At 34.1% G+C, this 24,258-nt stretch overlaps 1 protein-coding gene across 4 annotated transcripts; it reads right to left on the reverse strand.

The window, feature by feature from the left end:
• Positions 1-1,991: 1,991 nt before the first annotated feature.
• LOC127855365 (NFX1-type zinc finger-containing protein 1-like) lies at positions 1,992-19,283 on the reverse strand. Of its 4 annotated transcripts, XM_052390868.1 has the most exons (10): positions 19,106-19,283; positions 16,804-16,856; positions 16,384-16,572; positions 7,490-12,537; positions 7,266-7,319; positions 7,041-7,091; positions 6,715-6,756; positions 5,333-5,425; positions 4,344-4,442; positions 1,992-3,954 (listed from the first exon to the last, which is right to left on the reverse strand). In XM_052390868.1, exons 2-10 carry the CDS (start codon positions 16,818-16,820, stop codon positions 3,881-3,883), a joined length of 5,667 nt encoding a protein of 1,888 aa, XP_052246828.1. In that variant the 5' UTR covers positions 16,821-16,856; positions 19,106-19,283; the 3' UTR covers positions 1,992-3,880. The 4 variants fall into 4 exon arrangements, with proteins under 4 accessions (XP_052246828.1, XP_052246829.1, XP_052246827.1 ...); XM_052390869.1 differs by lacking the exon at positions 16,384-16,572; XM_052390867.1 differs by lacking the exon at positions 19,106-19,283 and having other exon boundaries at positions 16,804-17,115.
• Positions 19,284-24,258: the final 4,975 nt, after the last annotated feature.

Genomic DNA, 24,258 nt, shown 5'->3' on the forward strand with positions numbered 1-24,258 from the left:
TTAAATATTGCTGTAAAATATTCACTGTGTTACTGAAATAAATAATTGTCTGTGATACATAACAATTCCTAGTATGTTTACTTCTTTTTTACAACCACCTCCATCCAGTAATATATGTTTTAAACATATTTTATCGAAAACGACGCATGCTTCTACATTTAAGGACAAATATCATTTATAATAACGTTCAGCAACACAATAACATTTTAAACTTTGAACAGCTTCATTCATCGCCGTGTAAATTGTTTCCATAAGTTTAGTAGGAAGTTGTTCGATTGTTACTGATACATGTATTTTTGTTCTCCGCAATAATAAAATGCTTCGTTTAACCAAAAACAGTAGTAGTGTTTAAGTTAAAGAGCTTCTATAGAGTAGTAAATAGTTCTATAACATGTCGATCGCGATGTGATGTCATAGCTTATAAGAATATTCGCGGTTGCTTTGAAAGGTGACACAGTCCTATGACTGAAGTAATATTGTAACATCCGGGTGTTCCTTGTTCGATCCCTATGACAGATTTTTTTTCAACAATTTACCTCATCAAAACAATGTTCTCGCTTAAAATCGACATAAAGTTAGCATAAATTTGTCAGGATTTCAAGATTGTATTTTCAATTCTCAAAGCCTATAGAATGGCACAATAGTTTCAACAAACACATCACAGTTCACAATACATGTTTGAAAACAAACGCAGTGACCAAACTAACATTACGCACATATGGGTACTCCAGAATAGTTACTTAAGGTAGACATCGTTGTCCAATAATTGATCAAAAATAAAAATGAGATGTTAAATATGTACACATATGGGCTGAAAAAGAGTAACATTTAAACAGACAGTGGAAGTTATCACCTAATCGATTTATATGACACGGAGTCGATTCACGATGACGATCTACTACACTAAATTAACCAACTTTTTCAATGGAAAGTATATGAGCACAGCACTAAAGTTACAAACAGGTAATTGGAATAGTTGCACATGAGGTTGAAGGTTATGACTGAAGTAAATGTCAATATCTTGTACCATGGGAATAATGTATTAAGTTTGTAAAACGGTTGAAGAACATTAATCGGAATCTTTTTGTGGAAAAGGGGAAATAACTCCCTTTATATCTCCCCCAATGACACCAAATAAGTCAACAACCTTGGATTTGGAGTTACACGAAATGTAGAGTTTAACATGAACATCTAAAATACATACTCGAAAAACAATATGTTCAATATGTTTCATATTTATGGAATAATTAACATAACCGTTTCATTACTTTTCCTTGCATGCATTAAAATACATGCACCTTCCACTTTAAAGATTCTATTACAGCCTTAGAAACATAATAACAGAAACATAATAACATAATAACAGTAGAACTTTCTTTATAAAATCATCCTAACAATTCTAACATGTTCAATATCAATTGAATGTAAATCACACACACTTATATAAACAGTGGATTGAGGAAAAGAAGCACATGCATTTATCACTTTAATTGATTATATATAAAATATTTTGTTTAGTTCATATTTTAACAAACTACCTAAATCAACATATTTTTTTTAATGGAACTACAATGGAAGTAGCATACTGGTATTGTCTATTTGTATTTATATACAGGATCGTATTACTGCATTCAAGTAATTTTGACAGACCTCAATTGGAAACAACATCACTGTTATACAACAACGTTTAGGGCATGACAGCGTTACATACATTTATACAATACAAAAATAAAAATAAAATATCATAATAACTATCGCAGATAAGATTACCGGAAATCGTCGGGTTGGCAGACGTGTTACCATAATATTATACAATTTCACACGAATGACAAGCATGGTTATATAATAAACACAAATGCTTTAAAAAAGACAAAGGGCATTGACATTAACACTGATGACATTGCTGTCGTTAATGTACAACTGCAGAACACAGTTTATTGGTTTTGTGTTATTAGGCTCCACGATTGACGTGGACGTCATTGACGTCAATTGACGAAAATATCGAACACTAGAATGTTCTTTTATCCTATTACCAGATGAAAATCGATAGTATAACAACGATCGTATAAACTTGCGCTCTATACTATCGATATTTTTAAATCAGATTTGATTTTTTCCCCAAAAATTGGAGAATCTGTTTTTGTCAACTGTGGAAAAACAAAATCATCAAAAATGCGATATTTTATATTTAGTAATAGAAAAGATGAGGAAATAATAGGATATATAGAATATTATGTGAGTTTTGGATAAAAATCAAGTTTATCATGCTCGGCTCGGCAAGCCTCTCGCTACCATGGTTCTTAGCCTCGCATGATAAACTTGATCTTTATCCAAAACACACATACTATTCTCTATAAACCACATCACATATAACATCATCATTAATATATGTACAGTAAAAAATGCGATCATATGCCACCCCATATTTTCGTCAGTAAAATTAATCTGAACAATGCAGTCAGAAAATTATTCAAAGAGTATAAAATCATTGTTTTACAGATCTACCAGTCCAATTCATTTGTATCTAGTTACGTTAAACATGACGCGCACCCGCAGTGTATAATTGCCACAGGAAATCTAATTCACAATCCATTACCAATCTGAAATACTTAAATGTTCAGCATAAAGCGATGTTAATAAACATTATTACACCTCAATTAAATTTTAATAAAATGCTCAATAATTGTAAACTTGTACTCAATGCTAGTTAATATGTCACTCAGGGTCGTTGTAAAATTCACATTATCGCGTTAAAAAAAAGACATAAACATCGTATGTATAAAAACAGATATTTATAAAAACACATCTAAAACGTTGCATTACAAACAAATAGTAACTTTTAAATGACCATTCACCAATAATTAATATTCGTCTTAAATAACATAACCAACCAAGCATTATACATCACAAAACTCTTTAAGACCAAGTTCACAAATCGTCGTCGCTTAAAATTTCACCATCCTCGATCTCGTTGGTCGCGTCAACCCTTACACAATCACGCTTTACAGACGGTTGAACCCTTAAAAAATCACGTTTTACATGCGCATAAACCCTTACACAATCACGCGTTACAGGCGCTTGAACCCTTCCACAATCACGCTTTGCACGCGCTTGAACCCTTTCACAATCACGCTTTGCACGCGCTTGAACCCGTACAAAATCACGTTTTAAATGCGCTTAAACCCTTAAACAATCACGCTTTACAGAAGCTCGAACCCGTACACAATCACGCTTACATGCGCTCGAACCCTTACACAATCACGCTTTACAGGTGCTTGTTTGTTTTTTATTTTAGCTTCTAAAAGAATATCATCTTGTATGATTTCATTTACTTCAACGTTATCATCATGTATGATTTCACCTTCTTCGACATTATCATCTGGTGTGATTTTACCTTCTTCGATATTATCCTCTGGTATAATGTAACCTTCTTCAACAGTATCATCTGGTATGATTTCACCTTCTTTGACATTATCATCTGGTATGATGCAGGTTTCATCTGTGACAGTTCGAGTTCCCTCCCTGCTATCGATTGTTTCGGGAAATTGATTTGAACATATCGCCCTTTGCTTGGTTGATATTGTATGTTTTGATTTCAAATCAAACTCGGATGGTCTTTTCGTTTACACTGTAACAACTTCGATTAGTTTTAGAGGTTCTGTATCTATATCATTATGTGTGTGATGATTTACATCATCGCATTCCACAGAATCAACTACATCGTACAAATCGTCGTCATATTCCAACAAACTTGATTGACTTTCATTGTTTACGGCACTATTTGTGCAAGCATAAGTTCTTTTAAATTCCGAGTCTTTTTTGTACAATGTGTAGAGTCTTAAGACGGAAAGATGGTTCCATTCAAACTTTCTGATGGCTTCTACCTACGCAAGAGTTTGTTCCTCAAATCATCAGCAGAAAGGTGCTTGCTACCACGCCCGTCGATTGAGTGATCTATTAAAATTACTCCAAAACTTAAGTATTGCAAGTCACTTCATTTTCAATTTCTAGCGCTTCTTAAAAACAATAAATACATGTAATTATCATCCAATCCAAGTAAGCTATATTAATTAACAATTAATCTTTAAGCGATTAATTGGTAGTATTTGAATGACACAATTCAAAACAAGCAACTTTTAATATACATGTTAACATCAGGACAGTTAACACATTTTAATGCACATGTAGTTTTTGAGAATCGAATTTCGGATGTTAAAACAATTAATGTTGTATATTTTGGAAAGAAATCATATAATTTATATCGATAAAAAAATACTGCTTATTTTTAAAGAAGTGATTTTCAATACCCCAAAATAAAAATAAAACTTCTTTATGACATATACTTTCAAGCCTCGGTCTTTTACTCTGGGCCTCCGGATCCATCTGTGTCGATAAATGGCGTTTATGCTTTTGCCTGTCCACCGACTGTTCTTCACGATTTGCTGCATTTAAGTGTAAAAGCACGAGTAATTAATTATTTTCTCCAGGACATTACATATATATTTTGCCTAAATGAAAGTTAAGCTGCAAAATATATCTATTTATTTGTATTTTTCATGTATTATTTTTGTGAAATACCTTTGGATATGCACATGCTTTATAACCGTACATTCATACATATTTGTAAGTGGTGGACATGTATATTAGCTGCCACGGTATATTTAAACATGTGAGTGGTACGCATATATTCATGATTCGTAACGATATGCTCATAATTGTGAGTGATACGTGTGTATATCTATGACTGGTATAAACTACACACACATTTATGTATGTGAGTATTTTGCGTATATATGGGAGTTGGTACGGTATATTTATATATGTGAGTGGTTCGGGTATAAATGATAATTCGAACGATATAGCTATACATATGGATGGTTCGCGCTAATATGTAAGTTGGTACAGTATATTAATATTTGTGAGTGGTTCTCGAATGTATGTGAGTTTGTAAGGTATATTTATATATTCGAGTGGTTCGCGTATATGGGAGGGTGCATTTATATATGTGAGTGGTTCGCGTAGATATTGGAGTTGGCATTGTGTATTTATGTATGTGAGCGGTTCGCGTGTATATGCGTGTTTGTAAGGTATATTTATGTATGTGTATGGTTCGCGTATACGAGAGTTGGTAAGGTATATTTATATATGTAAATGGTTCGCATATTAATGTGAGTTTGTTTGGTTTACCTATAATGTGAAAGTTGGTACGGTATATTTAGAATGTGATAGGTTTGCGTATATATGTGTTATGGATTTTGAAAACACGTTTTTATAGGCACAACACTACTGACTATTTCGAAATAAATAACGTTATGGTTCTTAAAACTCATACCCTTCCTAGCACTAAAAGGGCTATTCAGTCCTTGATACTGCACACGTGGGTCATTTGTGGACTCAGCAAATCGTTTATTCGACCGTTTGTCACCTTAAAATGAAAAACAATATTTCCTATGAGAATATCAATATAATACATCGATTTATTGATAATCTTATGTCTTTAATGCAATGAGGCGCGTGTTTTATAAATATAACTACTGAATTCCATTGTTTAATTTATTGATTAATATTCAGTAATCTTCATATGTGTACATAAATGCTTGTTTACGGATTGTGAAAATGAAGTTGTCTAACAGGAAGTTTTACTATTTTGTGCATATTAATATCGAAACAATATGTCCCCTCACACGAACGGACATGGGTAACACTATATAGCCTTTCGCTATCGTCTTGACAGGGGCATATTAATTATACAAGAGCACCGCATAACGGGTGCCAACGCTCGGCTGCGGGTGAAGTTTTGAATAAATGAAAGCTTGTCAGAATATTTTTTGTTAGAGGTCACAGTGACCTTGACCTTTGACCTAGTAACCCAAAAACGGTGTGGCGTGTAGAACTCATTCTAAAAGTTGTAGGTGGAAGCACTTTGATTTTACAGCCTATGTTGAAGTTTTATATTAGAGGTAATAGTGACGCTGACCTTTGACCTAGTGACCCAGAAATGGGTGTGGCGTGTAGAACTCATCAAGGTGCATGTACATATGAAATTTCAAAGTTGTAGGTGGAAGCACTTTGATTTTAGAGCCTATGTTTAAGTTTTATATTAGAGGTCACAGTGAGCTTCGCTTTCGTATGGTATGAAATGATGTAAGAGCTTCGCTTTCGTATGGTATGAAATGATGTAAGAGCTTCGCTTTCGTATGGTATGAAATGATGTAAGAGCTTCGCTTTCGTATGGTATGAAATGATGTAAGAGCTTCGCTCTCGTATGGTATGAAATGATGTAAGAGCTTCGCTTTCGTATGGTATGAAATGATGTAAGAGCTTCGCTCTCGTATGGTATGAAATGATGTAAGAGCTTCGCTCTCGTATGGTATGAACTTACTGAGGGTGTGTATCCCATACACCATCAGTTACTAACTGTGTAACGATTATGTTTCAACCGACTACTCGATTACTCGGGGTGTATGGAAATTACTCGGGGTGTATGGAAAATACACCATAGGCACGTGACCGCTCTAAGCCAATCGGATTAGATCTTTTTTTTTCTATAGGAGGTGAGATATATAATAATCTCGTTATAAATTGAATCACTTCCTAAACAAACAATTCATTTCCGTGAAACTTTGTGCTTTGTATCGTAAATGGAAAAAATAACATTCATGGATACCATTTCTGGTCTATATGGTACGATTGAAAGTGGGATAGACATCTTACCTGAAGTTCTACTACTGGTTGGTGACTGAACCAATTTCGAAGCTGAAACATTTTTAATCACATGTTTATATCGTGTTTTCATGAAATGTTAAAACGAAATGTCTCCAGTTTGATATATCTGTGTTTTTTAACACACCAATTGAATTTTTTTGTATAGAAATGTAATCGATCGAATTGCTATAATATTAGCATTCTTTGATTTATATTATTTAACCTGCAACAACAAGAAGTAACAAAATATAATAAACAAAAGTAATTTCATCAGAAACGAAAAGGATAACTTGTTCCATCCCAGCAGCAGCTAAACAGACACTATACACAATTACCTTTCTTTTCTTCGCTTAATTGTGGAATTTGTTTACTTCTGAGTTCGTCAACTATAAGAAAAACATATTTATGGTATTAAATTATGATAATTTTTATATATAGTATATTTATTTCTATTGTTAACAATGATTTTGCATTTTTAAATTATGCATTATTTGTAACAAAGCAATAAATACGATTGTAAACTAAATTTAAATGAACAAACATCTAATTGAAAAACTTACGCGCTTGAATTGACACTCCAACTTTATCTGGACGCAGTAATAGTGTATCTCCATCTACAACAGATGTTGTGCAACTTACATTTTTGGTTTATAATACATAAACATATACAACAAGAAATGCCAAATTCACAATTTACAACAATAAAATATGTGGTGTCAATCAATTAAAAGCATGATTATTACACTTGATTAAGTATTTGACAAAATTAAAAACACTGTATTACCTTCATCACAATGGAGTGGTCCTACCATAGTCACAAGTGTAATGATATGGTTTCCGTCTTCGTTTCTAGCTGGTTCCTGGTTCAGAACGTTTGTTATCGTTTTCATCTCATCATCTGTGCCATTAAAATCAATCTCCTGTAGTTTCAATTGAACAACTGATAGCTTATGCGATATGCCAGGATCGCTCAGCTCAGATGATACAAAGGAGATAAACGCTGCCCTTGTCTTTTCATCATATGGACCAGGTGTGTCTAAAATATCAGTAGCTTGGTTCATCTTTTCTTGGTATTTTTCGATGTCTTCTGTCGTCATATGTGTAAGAAAATTGATTAAAACCTCACAGTCCAGGGATCTTTGCAACTCTTGTTGAGTACCAATTACATCGAGTTGGTTAAATATATTTAAGTCCTTAAACCATTCTTTCTGTGTGGTATAGCTTTTTAATTTCGAAACACATCTGTTTATAATAGCTTTATTCGCTGATATTATGTTTTCTTTTCGTACAAGATATACCGAGTTATAGTCAAACAAATCGAAGCTTTTCGTTGGGTAGTTATTATGGAAAAAAATTGTCAGAAGCTCATCCGTTTTTGTCTTTTGGAGACAGAAAGTATTTTCCGTATGCGACATGAAAACAATTTCATTTATCCGACTCTCGTATCTATTACCACGTGTATTTAAAACAGGCTCTAAACAAAGAGGGCACTTCTTCAATCCAAATTTGCTAATTGGCAAATCCATGTATTCATCCATGTGCTTAACTGATATGATATCTCCACAGTCTAGAAGCTGCACAAATCGTTCATGTCCTTTGATATCTTTAAACGCTTCACTATCACACACTATGCACGCAGTTGGGCATGGGTCGCCACACATACCAATGCAGAAGTGCCCACACGAAAGAACATTTTGGCAAAATTTGTCACATCTGGTTCTGTCGCATATCATACCACATTTTTTATTACATTGTTTATGCTTACACCGCCATACACATTGTTCTGAGCATACCACATTTTCGCTGCAATTTTGTTCATTCGGATGACAGCATTTTCGAATCCGTGATTTCATGCATGGCATGCATTGATTACAATTAGCATTACATTTATGACCACATGGCAACAGCTTGTTGCAAGCCAATTTACACTTTTGATGACGTCTGCCCTTTTCACACGTTATGCAATTTCCTTTGCATTGGTGTGCACATGGCAACACGGCTTCACAAGGAACATCGCAACTGACTTCATGACCTTTAGAGCAAGAACTAAGCTTTGCTACACAATAATCAGAAGTAACGTTGCTATCATTTACCCCACATATACCTGTACATAAATGCAAACAGTCCATAACAAGTCCGCAATCCTGAGCACATGGTTTTTCGTCTTTTTCATTTGCATGACACATTTTTTCATCGAGGTGTCCACATTTTGTTCGCGTATATTGGATAATAGAGAGACAAGGTTCACATTCTTCATGACATCTTTTTTTGCATGTATGACCACATGCAAGCAATTTATTGCATTCGTGGAGACATCCTTTGTTTTGAAGATAACACGGCACTTCACTTACATGTCCACATTGATGGTTTAAAACGGTGACATTGATTGTACACGGTTCACATGGGTCTGAGCATTTTTTGTTACAAATATGATCACACGGTAGACGCTTTTGGCATCGTTCTGAACACATAAGATTGTCAATAGAATCAGAACAGTTGATAACAACTGTATGTTTACACTTGGGCAAAGTAACAATAATTTCCTCAGTACATTTCGCGCAGGTTTCAAAACATCTTCTTTGACATTTGTGACCGTTTTCACATTTTTTCAAGCAAGGTTGTTCGCATTTATATTGATCATGATCGAGGTCTGTTGGATGACAATGTCGGAAACACACGTGGCCACATTTAAGATGAGCATTGCATTTTCTCTGGCAGCCACCTTCTGGTATGCATTGAAAATCATGTTTAGACTTAACGGGATGCTTTGTTTCTGGATGCCTTTGACAAATTAGTGTTAATGAATCACCTACCATTTTCTTCGATTTCATAAGATTTATAATTGATTGCCATTCTTGATGGTTCCGATCGCACAGAGCTCTAGTATTACCGATCATATATAACCCTTTCTTAGCTCTAGATAAAGCAACACATATCCGGTTTCTTCGACCAACAAATCCTATCCTCCCTTCTTTGTTGCTTCGAACAAATGACAGCAATACTATTTCGCTTTCCTCGCCTTGAAAATTATCTACATCCTCTACTCTGATATTTACTGGGTTTGCTAATTGTTTATGCACTAATTCTCTAATCATATTAACCTGACCCTTATACAAAGTAAGAATTGTTATATCCGAATTACTGTAGCCCTGTTGTTGTAAATACTTGCACAGTGCAACTAGAAATTCCGCTTCGTGGATGTTCACTTTACTCATTGAATCTTTTCTTTCGTCCTCTGGAATTTCATGGTTAACAAAAAACATGTTTCCTTGGATACCAAGAATATTTCCATATTGGTATACATTGTCAGCATCTTTTAATTCAGGATAGAAAAAACGCGTTTTCAGATTTTCTGCAATTTCTGGACGCATTCGGTGCTGATTATTTAGTGTTATGAAATTCATTTTATTCTTAACCATTCTCTCAAACAAAGAGATGTCTAATTTATATTTGCGTGCGAGGGTATACGTGGCAGGTGTGGGACGCAACTGCTGATGATCTCCTATAAGAATTAAATGTTTACATCCAGATGACAAACTCGCGACCGCGTGCGACTCAAACACTTCGGCCGCCTCCTCAATTATCACAATTGTCGGTTTAACATCTTGCAACATGTCCCAATGTTTTGCTGCACATGTTGTCGTAAATCCGATAACCTTTGAAGTCTGAATCACTTCTTTATCGACCAACACATTGATTTCATTCAATTGTTGACATGCTTCAGTGAAAGCATTTATCTGGTTTACCATATCCTCAACTTTCTTTTGACATAATAACTTAACCCAGTAGCAATATAACTGCCACCTTCTGTCATAAGAAAGCGCGAATACATCGAATACATCGGACGCCTCATAAACAAACGTTTCAATTGTACGAAAGTTATTTTGTATTATGTTTCTTATGTTTGATCTACGTGCGCCTTTGTCACCTTTATCATCGCCAAATTTATTATTTATAAAATCACAAGGTGACACAACATGGGCTGGTTCAACTCCAAGCCAGATACCGATGCCTGGACAATTGCTTCGGCGTTGACGCCATTTAAACTGAGCATATACGTTCCCCATCTTATCCTTTAAAATTTCTTCATGCAAAATCATTTCTTTCATGTATTTTATATTTTCATATTTGCAATTTAAATCATCCTGTAACGACATTTTCTTTTGCCAAGCTTTGGATTTCAATCTCTTTAATTTTTCAGGTATCTCTCGACGTTTAACAGTAATTGTATAAGGTTCTAAAGATACATTACGGCTTCTACCACCAAACCTAACCACATTTTTTGTGAATTTTAGTATTCCTTCTAAAAATTGATCGAGTGCATGATTGGTGTAGCATACAATCATCATTTGACCGGTCCATGGGTCACTGTTTTTAAGAAGAGTTTCAGCTATTTTTAAACCAATATACGTCTTTCCACATCCTGGTGGGCCTTGAATCAAGCTAAACTCTTTTGATAATGCAGTTTTGAAGGCATCCATTTGGTTTTCATCCATTTCCAGTTCCTCTGGCAAAGGCCATTCATTGTCCAACACTCTTGTTCCATCTGAATGATTTTGCTCACTGTCGTCATCACTCTCAAATGGTGAAGACCTCTCGGAATCGCCGTTATCTATTTCAATAGCATGTGGTACGTGTTGGTTTTGCGATTGAATAGATTGTTTCAAGTAGTAAATTGTACTAGGTTCGAGATAAGAAGGTGGGTGCACTATTTTTGAACATTGTACAATATACTTCTGAAATGGTAGTAGTTTTCCTTCACTTTCCATTTTAGCAAAGCTTTGTAAAACTTTTAGTACATGCCTGTAAGATTCGAAATATCCGTTGGTTGGCTCTATCATAGTAATTGGGAGATGAAATTTCTTCCACATGACTTCAAAAGAATTATTAATCATCTTCACATATATTTCTCCAGCGCGAATGTTTCTTTTTGAGATAGTGCCAAAAAAGTATGTTTTAAATTCATCATCAGAAAATGCTACAAGAGTGCCAAATTTTAAAAATGTATCGGTTGTTCGAGTAAATTTCCCCCTGAATGAGAGTACATAGTTTAAGCCATCATCGAAGACCGGACATGATAATGACATCCCATAATACACTCGAACATCTTTAATGTATGAATGGTTCTTTTTGTATGATTTATTTTCATGTTCGAGTACTTTATTTTGTCTGTACTGATGTATTCCCTCTCTTAACGAGTTTATATAATCTTCCCTGTACAAATTAAAATGAGTTTCAAGATAGTGAAAAGTGTTGTCAAAAGGTTTAGATACAATGTTTTCCTGCAAATGAGGCAGTGGATCGTTTTCAATGTCATCCTCCGTTGGTGCGATTGATTTCGTTGTGAAATCTTGCTTTATTTGTTTTGACAAGATATATTTTAGTTTTGTAAGCAATATACTGATGTGGTTCTGTGTTTCGTCGTCATTTGAGTAAAATGAAATGCAGTCGTTGTCTTCCATACGTGAAACCACCATAGCTAAAAAATATTGTCTACCGGGGACAACTCGGCTGAGTTTGACCATCAATTCTAATATCAATACAACACATTTCTGTTTATTCTCTAATTCCATGTTTTGTACTAGTTGGAGGCCGAATTGTAGAACTTCCTCTTGCTCCAATAATCTTGCAATTTCTTTTTGAGACGAATGTGCCGATGAATTATCAAACACCTTCAACAGTAAACCGAAGAATTTCTCTGCATACTGTCTGTTTTGTTGGACTAAGCGTTTACATTTCCAGAGCAGCGATGGATCTTGAGCAATAGTTACTGCGACAACACCACTATCTTCCTTCTGAAGATTTAACATCATATTCAGAGGATCTTCCGTTCTACAATACAATGCAGTAATTAAATTTAAACGTGTTTAAAGGACTATGAGCTCTTGTTGGGCTTTATGTGTTTTTTTTTAAATACTTAGTAAATGAAGACATTAATACAGACATTATAGTAAGGGAAATAAAACGGTTTTAACCTCTAATGCTTTACATTGACCGTTACAATCCGGTGATCCAAATTTTAATAATTTTATGATTAAATTGAGTTGAATTGAAATCTGAAATATGTAATCTGCAATGATCCATTTATTGCTTCTTTTTTTACAATGAATCTACCCATGATTGTGGCTGCCAATTTTAAAATTCAATAAGTTCACGTTGTGGAGCAAAACTATATTATATATTAGTATATTTAGGCACTCGGTCCGAATAAAAAAACTACTTATTGAGTTACCTGACATTGATCTAAGATATGGGCATAGCTGCCATATGAAATGGTTTTCATTTGTTGAGCAAACTACTTCGACATTTCTTAAGCGATTTTATTGAAACTTGCATAATGTTATCAACACGAAAAAATGGATATGTGCCGGAAACCTAAAATGTCATTAATATGTGGAGCGAATAGCTTCTTCATATTTCTAAAGAAATTAAATTAAAACTAGAAATGTGTCTTGTATCTTCGATGCAATTGAGTAATTAAATAGTTATTAAATTGAATGCGTTTTAATTCCCTTTTATTATTGTTTAATTTGAGTTACAATGCTATGACGTTAAATTTTATTTACACTTAAATGTATTATGAATATTGCTGGGCCAAGTGTGAGGTTGAGCGCTCTATAACCAGGTTTAAACCCCCAATGCTTTGCATTGACCGTTCCAAGGCGGTGACCCCAACTTTATTCATATTTTGTGTTTATGTTGGTTTGTATTGTGCTGTATTGTGCTGTTTTGTACTGTTTGGGCAATCGGTCACTTGCCTTAAATAAAGGACCAACTAATTGTTTTTAATGAAAATTCAACACTGCTCCAGCAGCTGGAGTTTCACTTCTTTATATTGAAGTGACACAAATTTCATGTGCAATGATCCATGTATTCATAAGGTTTCCATTAAACTTAGAGATGGTTATAGATGCCAATTATGCAAAATGATGTAACTGTGTGGAGCGATCAAATTGAAATTCAATTATGACATCACCATTACGTGTTGGTGTTCAAGGTACAATTTTCACATGGATTAATCCATTTATTTCTGTGAGTTGTGTCCATGTGCTTAGTGTAGTCAAGAACATTGATGTCATGCCTTTGAAAAGCATGGCGTTGACGTCTGCGAGTTGTACACATATCCTTAATCAATGGCATAGATGTCATGCCTTTGAAAAGCATGGCGTTGACGTCTGCGAGTTGTACACATATCCTTAATCAATGGCATGGATGTCATGCCTTTAAAAAGCATGGCGTTGACGTTAGTCACGCTTGTGATACATATGCAGTTTTATCTCAATCAGTCCTTTCATTCCGTGGTAAACGTGTATTCCCTTGTGATACAAATACAGTTGTATGTCAATCAGTCACTACATTCCGTGGTTAACGTGTATTCCCTTGTGATACAAATACATTTTGTATCTCAATTAGTCATTACATAACGTGGTTATAGTGTATTTACTTGTGATACACATTCAGTTTTATCTCAATCAGTCATTACATTGCGTGGTTATAGTGTATTCCATTGTGATACACATACAGTTTTATGTCAATCAGTCATTACATTACGTGGTTATAGTGTATTTCATTGTTATTCACATACAGTTTTATCTCAATCAGTCATTACACTACGTAGTCATAGTGTATTTCTTTGTGATACACATACAGTTTTATCTCAATCAGTCATTACATTACGTAGTCATAGTGTATTTCTTTGTGATACACATACAGTTTTGTCTCAATCAGTCATTACATTACGTGGTTAAAGTGTATTCCCTTGTGATACACATACACTTTAATGTCAATCAGTCACTACATTCCGTGGTTAAAGTGTATTCCCTTGTGATACAATTACAGTTTTATCTCAATCAGTCATTACATTACGTGGTTATAGTGTATTCCATTGTGATACAAATACATTTTTTATCTCAATTAGTCATTACATTACGTAGTCAAAGTGTATTCCATTGTGATGCACATACAGTTTTATCTCAATCAGTCATTACATTACGTCGTTATAGTGTATTCCCTTGTGATACACATACAGTTTTATCTCAACTAGTCATTACATTACGTGGTTATAGTGTATTCCCTTGTGATAAACATACTATTCTATCTCAATCAGTCATTACATTACGTGGTTATAGTGTATTCCCTTGTGATTCACATACAGTTTTATCTCAACTAGTCATTACATTACGTCGTTATAGTGTATTCCCTTTTGATACACATACAGTTTTATCTCAACTAGTCATTACATTACGTGGTTATAGTGTATTCCCTTGTGATACACATACAATTCTATCTCAATCAGTCATTACATTACGTGGTTATAGTGTATTCCCTTGTGATTCACATACAGTTTTATCTCAATCAGTCATTACATTACGTCGTTATAGTGTATTCCCTTGTGATACACATACAGTTTTATCTCAACTAGTCATTACATTACGTCGTTATAGTGTATTCCCTTGTGATACACATACAGTTTTATCTCATCTAGTCATTACATTACGTGGTTATAGTGTATTCCCTTGTGATACACATACAATTCTATCTCAATCAGTCATTACATTACGTGGTTATAGTGTATTCCCTTGTGATACACATACAGTTTTATCTCAACTAGTCATTACATTACGTGGTTATAGTGTATTCCCTTGTGATACACATACAGTTTTATCTCAACTAGTCATTACATTACGTGGTTATAGTGTATTCCCTTGTGATACACATACAATTCTATCTCAATCAGTCATTACATTACGTGGTTATAGTGTATTCCCTTGTGATACACATACAGTTTTATCTCAACTAGTCATTACATTACGTCGTTATAGTGTATTCCCTTGTGATACATACAGTTTTATCTCAACTAGTCATTACATTACGTCGTTATAGTGTATTCCCTTGTGATACACATACAATTCTATCTCAATCAGTCATTACATTACGTGGTTATAGTGTATTCCCTTGTGATTCACATACAGTTTTAACTCAACTAGTCATTACATTACGTCGTTATAGTGTATTCCCTTGTGATACACATACAATTCTATCTCAATCAGTCATTACATTACGTGGTTATAGTGTATTCCCTTGTGATTCACATACAGTTTCATCCCAGTAAGTTCCTACATTCCGTGGTTATAGTGTATTCCATCAAAACCGGACATTTTAAACCGGAATCCTCTGACAACCAACTGATGCTCATAATAACATTACACGTTCAATATACGATATTCATTCGTTTAGCAGATTCTTGGAATTCCGGATACCGAACATCTATTAGTCTTGCCTGTTGGTTTGTTTTTATTTTTTATTTGTGATTGTTCATGTTCTCTAACTATGCGTTGAAACTACGATGCTGTGTAAAAATGATGTACAATGCCTAAGTTTTTATCTTGATACATGTTTTATTGTTATATACCATGTTTGATTCATACTAAATATAGCCTATGCATATTGTTCACATGTATTGCTTTTGAGTTTATACATAGAAACGTTTAACTTTTATATTGTATCAATTGTAAAACCTCTTACGATAAATTGTTTAAATCTACTTTTAATCTTCCTTGTTAACATTCTTCCACTGATCTGTCATGTTCATAGTTCAATCAAATAAATATTAGTATTATACGTGCATAAACACACTTATAAGGCTTTTGCTTAAGCATACAATTACAAATAGTTAACCTGTTTATGTGTCTTCCATGGTTATATCTATTACGCGGTCCTCGAGTTCGGGCTCTGTTTCCTCTAAATGTCTCGGATCTTCTATTGCTATTTCCACCGCGCCCCTTGCCTCCTCTGTGTACGTGCCCAGAGCTCAGAGCATGTTGATTAGTTCCATTTCTAAATTCACCGCGAGATCTTCGTCGTCTTCTGTTCATGACAAATCAAGTGTAGTGTTGAAATAATTTTCTTCCGTGAACACATGTCATATCAAGATTGAACCTATGTCATTTATATCACTCCGATTATCATTATTATTATTATTATAGTTATTACTATTACTAATTTATTATTATTATTATTATTCGTGTTCAGTTAATGAATTTGTATAACAAGAAATAGTTCGTAGATTTAAATGATTTAATTCGTACCATACATTACCTTGAATAGTACGTCATCGTTATTGTGTAGCAAGTTCAGCATGTACAAGCCCTCTGGAAAATATGTTGACTTGTCTACACACTAATAGCCATTCATTTCCAAAGAATATCGATAACAAATGTAGCTCTATTTTGATCTATGTAAATTAAATCAGCAGTTCATAAACACATCGTGGTAAGATTCACATTTCAAGTCTCCTCGCATTAACATAATATATATTTAAACCTCACAGTGGCAAACGTTATAATAACCAAGGTTTATCAGCTGATTCGATAACATGATTTTCTGTAAATTGTGTTTGTTCATTTTCTAAAAATATAGTGTAACGTAACGCATCGTCTCGGTTATAAATAGCAGTATTTCAACAAGAATGCTTAATGATGAGTCCACTTAATAATCTCCGGGAGCACTTCTCTATATGTAATTTATACGGAATACCGTTATGGCCATCGTGGTTACACATTAAAACTCAGAGGGCGACAATGCGATAGTACGATGGCGACAATACGATGGCGACAGTGCGATAGTACGACGGCGACAATGCGATAAAACGATGACGACAGTACGATAACGCGATAGTACGATGGCGACAATTCGACAATACTATGGCGACAGTGCGAAAGTACGATGGCGACAGTGCGAAAGTACGATGGCGACAATGCGATAATGCGATAGTGCGATAATACGATGACGACAGTGCGACAATACCATGGCGACAGTGCGATAGTATGATGGCGACAATGCGACAATGCGATAGTGCGATAGTACGATGACGACAATGCGATAATACGATGACGACAATGCGACAATACGATGGCGACAGTGCGAAAGTACGATGGCGACAGTGCGAAAGTACGATGGCGACAATGCGATAATGCGATAGTGCTATAATACGATGACGACAGTGCGACAATACCATGGCGACAGTGCGATAGTACGATGGCGACAATGCGACAATGCGATAGTGCGATAGTACGATGGCGACAATGCAATTATACGATGACGACAGTGCGACATTACGATGGCGACAGTGCGATGGTACGATGGCGACAATGCGATAATACGATGACGACAGTACGATAACGCGATAGTACGATGGCGATGAAGCACTGTCGCCAACGTACTATCGCACTGTCGCCATCGAATTGTCGCACTGTTGCATTGTCGTCATCGTACTATCGCGTTGTCGCAATCGTACTATCGCATTGTCGCCATCGTACTATCGCATTGTCGACATCGTACTATCGCACTATCGCATTGTCGCCCTCTGGATTTTAATGTGTAACCACGATGACACTAACGGTATTCCGTAAATTTAAGAGTAGCGAATAAACATTTACGTTTGTTTAAATAGAACACATATATTTGTTTAAACTGACTTTCCTTGTATGAGAAGTCGTCAGATGAAATGGAGAGATTACAACACGTTTGTAACCCGATGGCTTGGAATAATTGTGAATGTTCCGTTAATATTGCTGACAATACGTGGGTCGGTCAAAATAATGAATCGAATACTTTGTTCTCCATATTGCGTAAAATTTAAAACAAGTTAGCACTGATTAACTGAAATGTATCATTTTAGAAACAACCGCAAATTAAACAACAACCTTACAGAAACTGATGAAAAAAGGGGAATAGTTATGTTTATATGAAATTGAGTTAACGAGAAACGAGCGTGCATAACGAAATTAAGACAATACTTGTCAAGATTATTTATTAAGTCGAATTAAAATATAACAAAAACATAAGCTCAAGAGACATTTAAAAACCGACTTAACATAGTAAATACTTAATATATGTTGCAGCGCACAATGAAGAAGTATTAAAACATAATTAAGTACTATTTAAAATTCAATAATAAATGATAACACATAAATGAGTCAACTGAGATGTATAAATACAAAAGATCAATGATGCTAGTTACACCTCATATTAAATCCAGTTTATTTAGTCATAACTAGCTTAAATTTTAAGACGATAAAAAAGTCTGTTTTAATTTAATTTAACCTTATCATATATGATTAATTCACAATGTTTTTTAAAATAAGTAATGAAACTCAAACATAGTGCAGTGTTTTAAACGTCTCATCTAGAGTCCGTGGTTTTGTATTAAAACTCAAAACCATACTTTGCTGTGCAAATGTAACGCGATATATCTGTTAATTTCTATTGCAGGAGCTACATAAGCAATCATGCTCGTAACGACTTGAAATCAGGGAACGGCATCGACTTTCACTCGATCTATTTATGAAATTATCATGAGGAGAATACATAACTACCACAACTAAAATGAAAAACTTACCTTTAATACACGAATATATACTGTCTCTTTCATAATGTATACGTGAATATTCGGTCGCTATTTGTTTATATTGCATATAACGTTTATCTCTCGAAATATATCCTCATCATGCTATTCTAATCATTCGCTTTATACATTTAAAACTGCGATCGTTTCACCAGACGGTACAGTGTACAGTATTCTGTATATATGTTATCGTTTTTACGAAATAAAGTACTGTATACAATTTTGTTATCGTTTTTCGAAAACGACAATGGATGTGTGCGGTTTGCGTTATATTATTACAGTACAGTCAAAATCAATGATAAGTTTACATGTCAAGTTTATTAAAAATTTTGTGTAACTAATTAAATTAAATACATGAATCCAAAGTAGATGTTAAAAGATCGGTAGAATAACTGACCATTACTTAACACGTTAGTTACAATTGGTATTAATGTGACAAGCATATAACAATATAATTAAACACCGACAACATATACAACTACGAAAAACTGGCTGATATTTGTTTAGAAAATCACCTTGTCCGTATTCTTAAGTCCTTGGTTTATCTCGAAGTAATTTAAGTACTATTGAAATATGTGTTGATTAAAAGAAGGTAACATACGGATGTTAACCCGCATTAAAAAATTGTCCGAATGTAGTTTAAAAACGGTAGAAAAAACGCCAAAAAAAACCCTCAAAAATAGTAACGGTACCAATCCATGTTCGCAGAAACGCGGACTGATAATGTATTAATGGCTTAATTAAGCGTCCTGTCAGTAAAGCAAAAATGGAGGGGCTCGGTTCTTGTTCCAAAGGTCATGAAACGATATGCAGTGTTTATTGTAAAGTTTGTTGCCATATGTTGACACAAGCAAATGGACAATTGCAAATTGTTATTTTTAGATTTTGATTAACAGTTTCAATCGTTTATTTCATGCTGTAAATAAAAAGCGTTTTATTCGTATAGATTTGTACATAGTAAGAATAATTAAGGCTATTTTATACCACAAAAACAGAGTTCACTAACTGTAGCATTTGCTTAAAGATTCAATTGTTTGCAGCTTGCGCTTTATATACTGTGCAACACAACAACACATGTTGATCAAGCAAATTGTATTCACAATTAGAAATAGAAATATTGGCAATGAGACTACTGCAATTTATACTGTTTATTTTTGTTAAATGCCTTTTTGATTACGTCTTAGTTTTTATACATGTATTGCAATTGTTAAACGTTAACATTATATGATTACAACATGTATTATGATTACTATGACATTATTATATTTTTAAAATCATTATTGTTACTATTATTGTTATTATGTTGGGTTGATGTACTTTTGTTCTAGACACTACTAATATTGCACTCAAGCAAACGGAATTACGTCTTCATATTCTTTCGGCAACGCAGAACACACAAGGTTCGCGATTTAAACCGAAGGATCGCATTATCGAAGGTGAAAAATCCACGGTTTCTCAGAAACGCATTGGGTCATAATGTTGAACGAAACCGTTTCAACACATGCCGTAAAAATGAATACCGAGGTCCTCTACCCGTAGAAAAATGCAAAAGGACCGCTATAAGGTTATTATTTTTAAAGAAGCAACTCAGGTTCGGAACGCAAAAAAAAACGAAGAAAGGTGCTATGGAAGAAAAAGAATCGCCATGGATATACTTAAATATGCTTAATAAAAAATCATTGGTCCCATTATATTGCTTTACCACTGCAGCAGCAAGCGGGACACATGCACAAGTAATACTAATACAATAATGTAAGCAGTCTCCGTCTGCTCTTTAGTGCCATGTTTACTAAATGAGGAAATTGTATTGTTCGTCGGTCGTTTATGTTCTCTATGTCCATCCTGATTCCTTTTTATTACGCGAGGTTGTTGGCTTTATCTCGACTGGGTCGTTGAACTCTGCCCGAGTATAACCGTTTATAATGGGTAGAAAGTAGTTAACTCGTGAAAGTAGTTAACTTTGGCGCACCAAAGGGGTCGAAACTTTAACTTCTACTCGAGCAGAAAAAAATGCTGCTCGAGCAGCATTTAATGCTGCTCGAGCAGCATATTGCTGCTCGAGCAGCAATTTACTGGTCGAGCAGCATTTAAATGCTGCTCGAGCAGCAAAATCCCTGCTCGAGCAGCAATATGCTGCTCGAGAAGCATTTATTTTTAGAATAAGCCATTGAACCCGTCAGCCAATCAAAGTTAAGCTTTCAAACGGACGACATAAGCTATCTCTACGGAAACGAAATAGACCGGTGTAGCGTGAATATTGTTTGATCGTGAGATCTGTCACATAAATCGGAAATCTGACGATTTTCATAGTACCCCGTGAGATTTCTCCGATCAGTCGCCGTGAAAAATGTCAGATTGATGAAAAATAATATTTAACGCAATGTTGTTTCAATTCAACTTAATTTCGCGTTTTAACAGCTTGCAGTTATTTTCGGACATCTTTTTTTCGGACGTTGAACCTAAACACGTTGTTCACAACAAAGATATCAAAACAGTAGTTCTAACACCATGCAAACATTTGAATTTTAAAACGATTTTCGTTTTAAATGTTATATATATCGATGATGTACATGCATTACGTTGTAAAGAAATATGGTAATGCCTAATTTACAGTCATGAGTGTTTCAGTGTTTTAATACAAAGATATAACATTGATTTAAGAAAATATTTTCAGATTATATATATATATTCCAGAAATGTATAATCCCAATCAGTGTTTTTATCATTATTTTAGCTAATTCACATGTACAGTCAATTCAGGAAAACTATTGTATTATATTTCACACAATCATAATTACCACTATCATCATTTATTTATTTGTCAATAAGCTTGATTGGTAATTGTCGGTTTGGCTCGGGTAATGCTTTAAAGTACCCCGTGTACTCTTAAGTATACTTTAATGTACCCCCGGTACGCTAAATATACTTAAACGTACCGTCGGTGTGTCTGTCAGTGCAGTCACTCACAAACTTTTCAGGGCTTTATCTCAGAAACTCAATATAAGTTTTCAACATGAAACTTTATGGGTGTATAAATATAGCTGAAGAGAGGTGCCATGCACAAGAACCATAACCCGTCGCTTTCTGAAATAAGAGTTATTGCACTTTGTTGTTTTTGTATGATGTAACTAGTGCTATATCTCAGATACTATACAAGATTTTAACATGAAACTTCATGGGTGTATAATTATCAATGCACAAGAACCATAACCGTATACTTTCTTACATAACGGTTATTACCCTTTCTTGTTATTGTTTTTTTTATGATGTAACTTTTCAGGGCTATATCTCATTTATAGAACCATGCATAAGAACCATAACCCTTCACTTTCTTAAATAAGAGTTATTGCCCTTTGTTGTTTTTGTATGATGTAACTTTTCAGGGCTATATCCCAGAAACTATTAATACAAGATTTCAACATGAAATTTCATGGGTGTATAATTGTCAATGAGAATAAGTGACATGAACAGTCTGACGTTACTTTTCAGGACTATATCACAGATACTATACACAATTTTAAGATGAAATTAACTGGATGTTAAGATATCATAAGGAGAGGTGTCATGCACAAAATCTATAACCCTACACTGTCTTAAATAAGAGTTATTGCCAATTGTTTTTTTGTTTTTTATGCTGTAACTTTTAAATAAGTGGGATAAGGGTACAACCCTTCAAATAAACTTTTCTGTTAGTTCTGCACCCATCAATAATCAAAATTTATTTGGCGGGGGATATTAATTTAACGAATTTGCTTATTATTAGTCTAAACTTTGAAATGGACTTAATATTTTAAGTAGCATTGAGAATATAAGACACAACAGACTCATCAATCATCAGTATTATGTTAGCATATCTTTAGTCGATTACTGAACTAGGGCAAATATAGTTGAAGTTTATCAGGTGGTCTAAAAGTCCTCACCGCCTAGCAGATAAGTCTACAAAGTATTTTAAAACCGGTTCATGAACATGAAATGATAAGTCATTTCCGCCATCGCGATTATTTATTTTAAGTCAATATGTTTTTGGAATCTTAAGGCACTCATTGAAAAATACATCACTACATAAATAAATATCTAGGTCAATTGTGATTCTGTCAAGCAATGATTATCATATCAATTATTATCTCCAGAGTTATTCTTTTTTTCTTGCACTTATCATAATCTAACCATCTGCATTATTTTTGCCAAACAGGTGGTTTTGCAATCTGAGCACCACAATCATCAATTTTTTGTGTGGATATAAAGATTTTATAAAATTTATGATTTTAGGACCTTAAGTTTCATTGTGCTGTACTTGTTTAGGAGATGTGTAATACCAACTGGCTACTTCTGTTTTCAGAACTAAAAGGCACAGAAGGATTTTATTAATATTTTGTTGAGTTCTCAGATTAATCGAGCCCAAAGCACTTCCTGCTACAAAAACATATTTTCGAGCAACAACACATATTGATAATATACTCTTGGTTTATTAAGACATCAACAATAAGCAACATGTATGCATGAGCACATGATTTAGTAAATATGATTTATATACAAATTAAGAAATGTTTCAGTTGAGAAATGCATTTCTCATTGAATCACATGTTATTAAAACCATCATTTTGAATAGAAATTACACATGCAGTAACAACCAGCTGCAAACAAATTGTTTCTTACATGATTACTTATGCATGTCAAGGATAGGAAATTACACACATAAGGAATGAAATATCCATGTGCAGGTATCACCAGTTGTCTTTGATTTAATCTATCTTGAATAATGCATACTTTTTAACATGAAAATCTCATTTTCCTCAAAACACTAAATTAAAAGTAACAGGAAGGTGGTAAAAAATTCATTATTTCAGTTACAAAGCAATGAATTGAAAACTATCGGTACATTCAAGTTATCTGTATAAAACATGGCATCAACTTAAAATCAGTATCAATACATGTATCACCTTAAATCCGCAGATGTTGAGTAAGATTGCCTTTTTAAACAAAAAATTATAATTGCCCTAAAATGTGTGAATTAACAATATACAAAGAACTATCATGAACCATTTTCAACATTTACTTAGTTGTTCTAAAATTTAAATATATATGCAATTTCAAACTATTTATGCAGGTAAACCATGTACACACAAAATTTTAGTACTCATCTTTAC

This window comes from Dreissena polymorpha, chromosome 13, assembly GCF_020536995.1.
Source record: "Dreissena polymorpha isolate Duluth1 chromosome 13, UMN_Dpol_1.0, whole genome shotgun sequence".
NCBI classification, from domain to species: Eukaryota; Metazoa; Mollusca; class Bivalvia; order Myida; family Dreissenidae; genus Dreissena; species Dreissena polymorpha.

Bases quoted from the DNA above. Each gene is read 5' to 3' on its own strand.
- LOC127855365 (XM_052390868.1), bottom strand. The intron at 6,757-7,040 runs GTAATTGTGTAT...AAAATGTTTCAG, and splicing joins ATTAAGCGAAGAAAAGAAAG to CTTCGAAATTGGTTCAGTCA. The intron at 3,955-4,343 runs GTATATGTCATA...TAATTTTAATAG, and splicing joins TAAAAGACCGAGGCTTGAAA to ATCACTCAATCGACGGGCGT.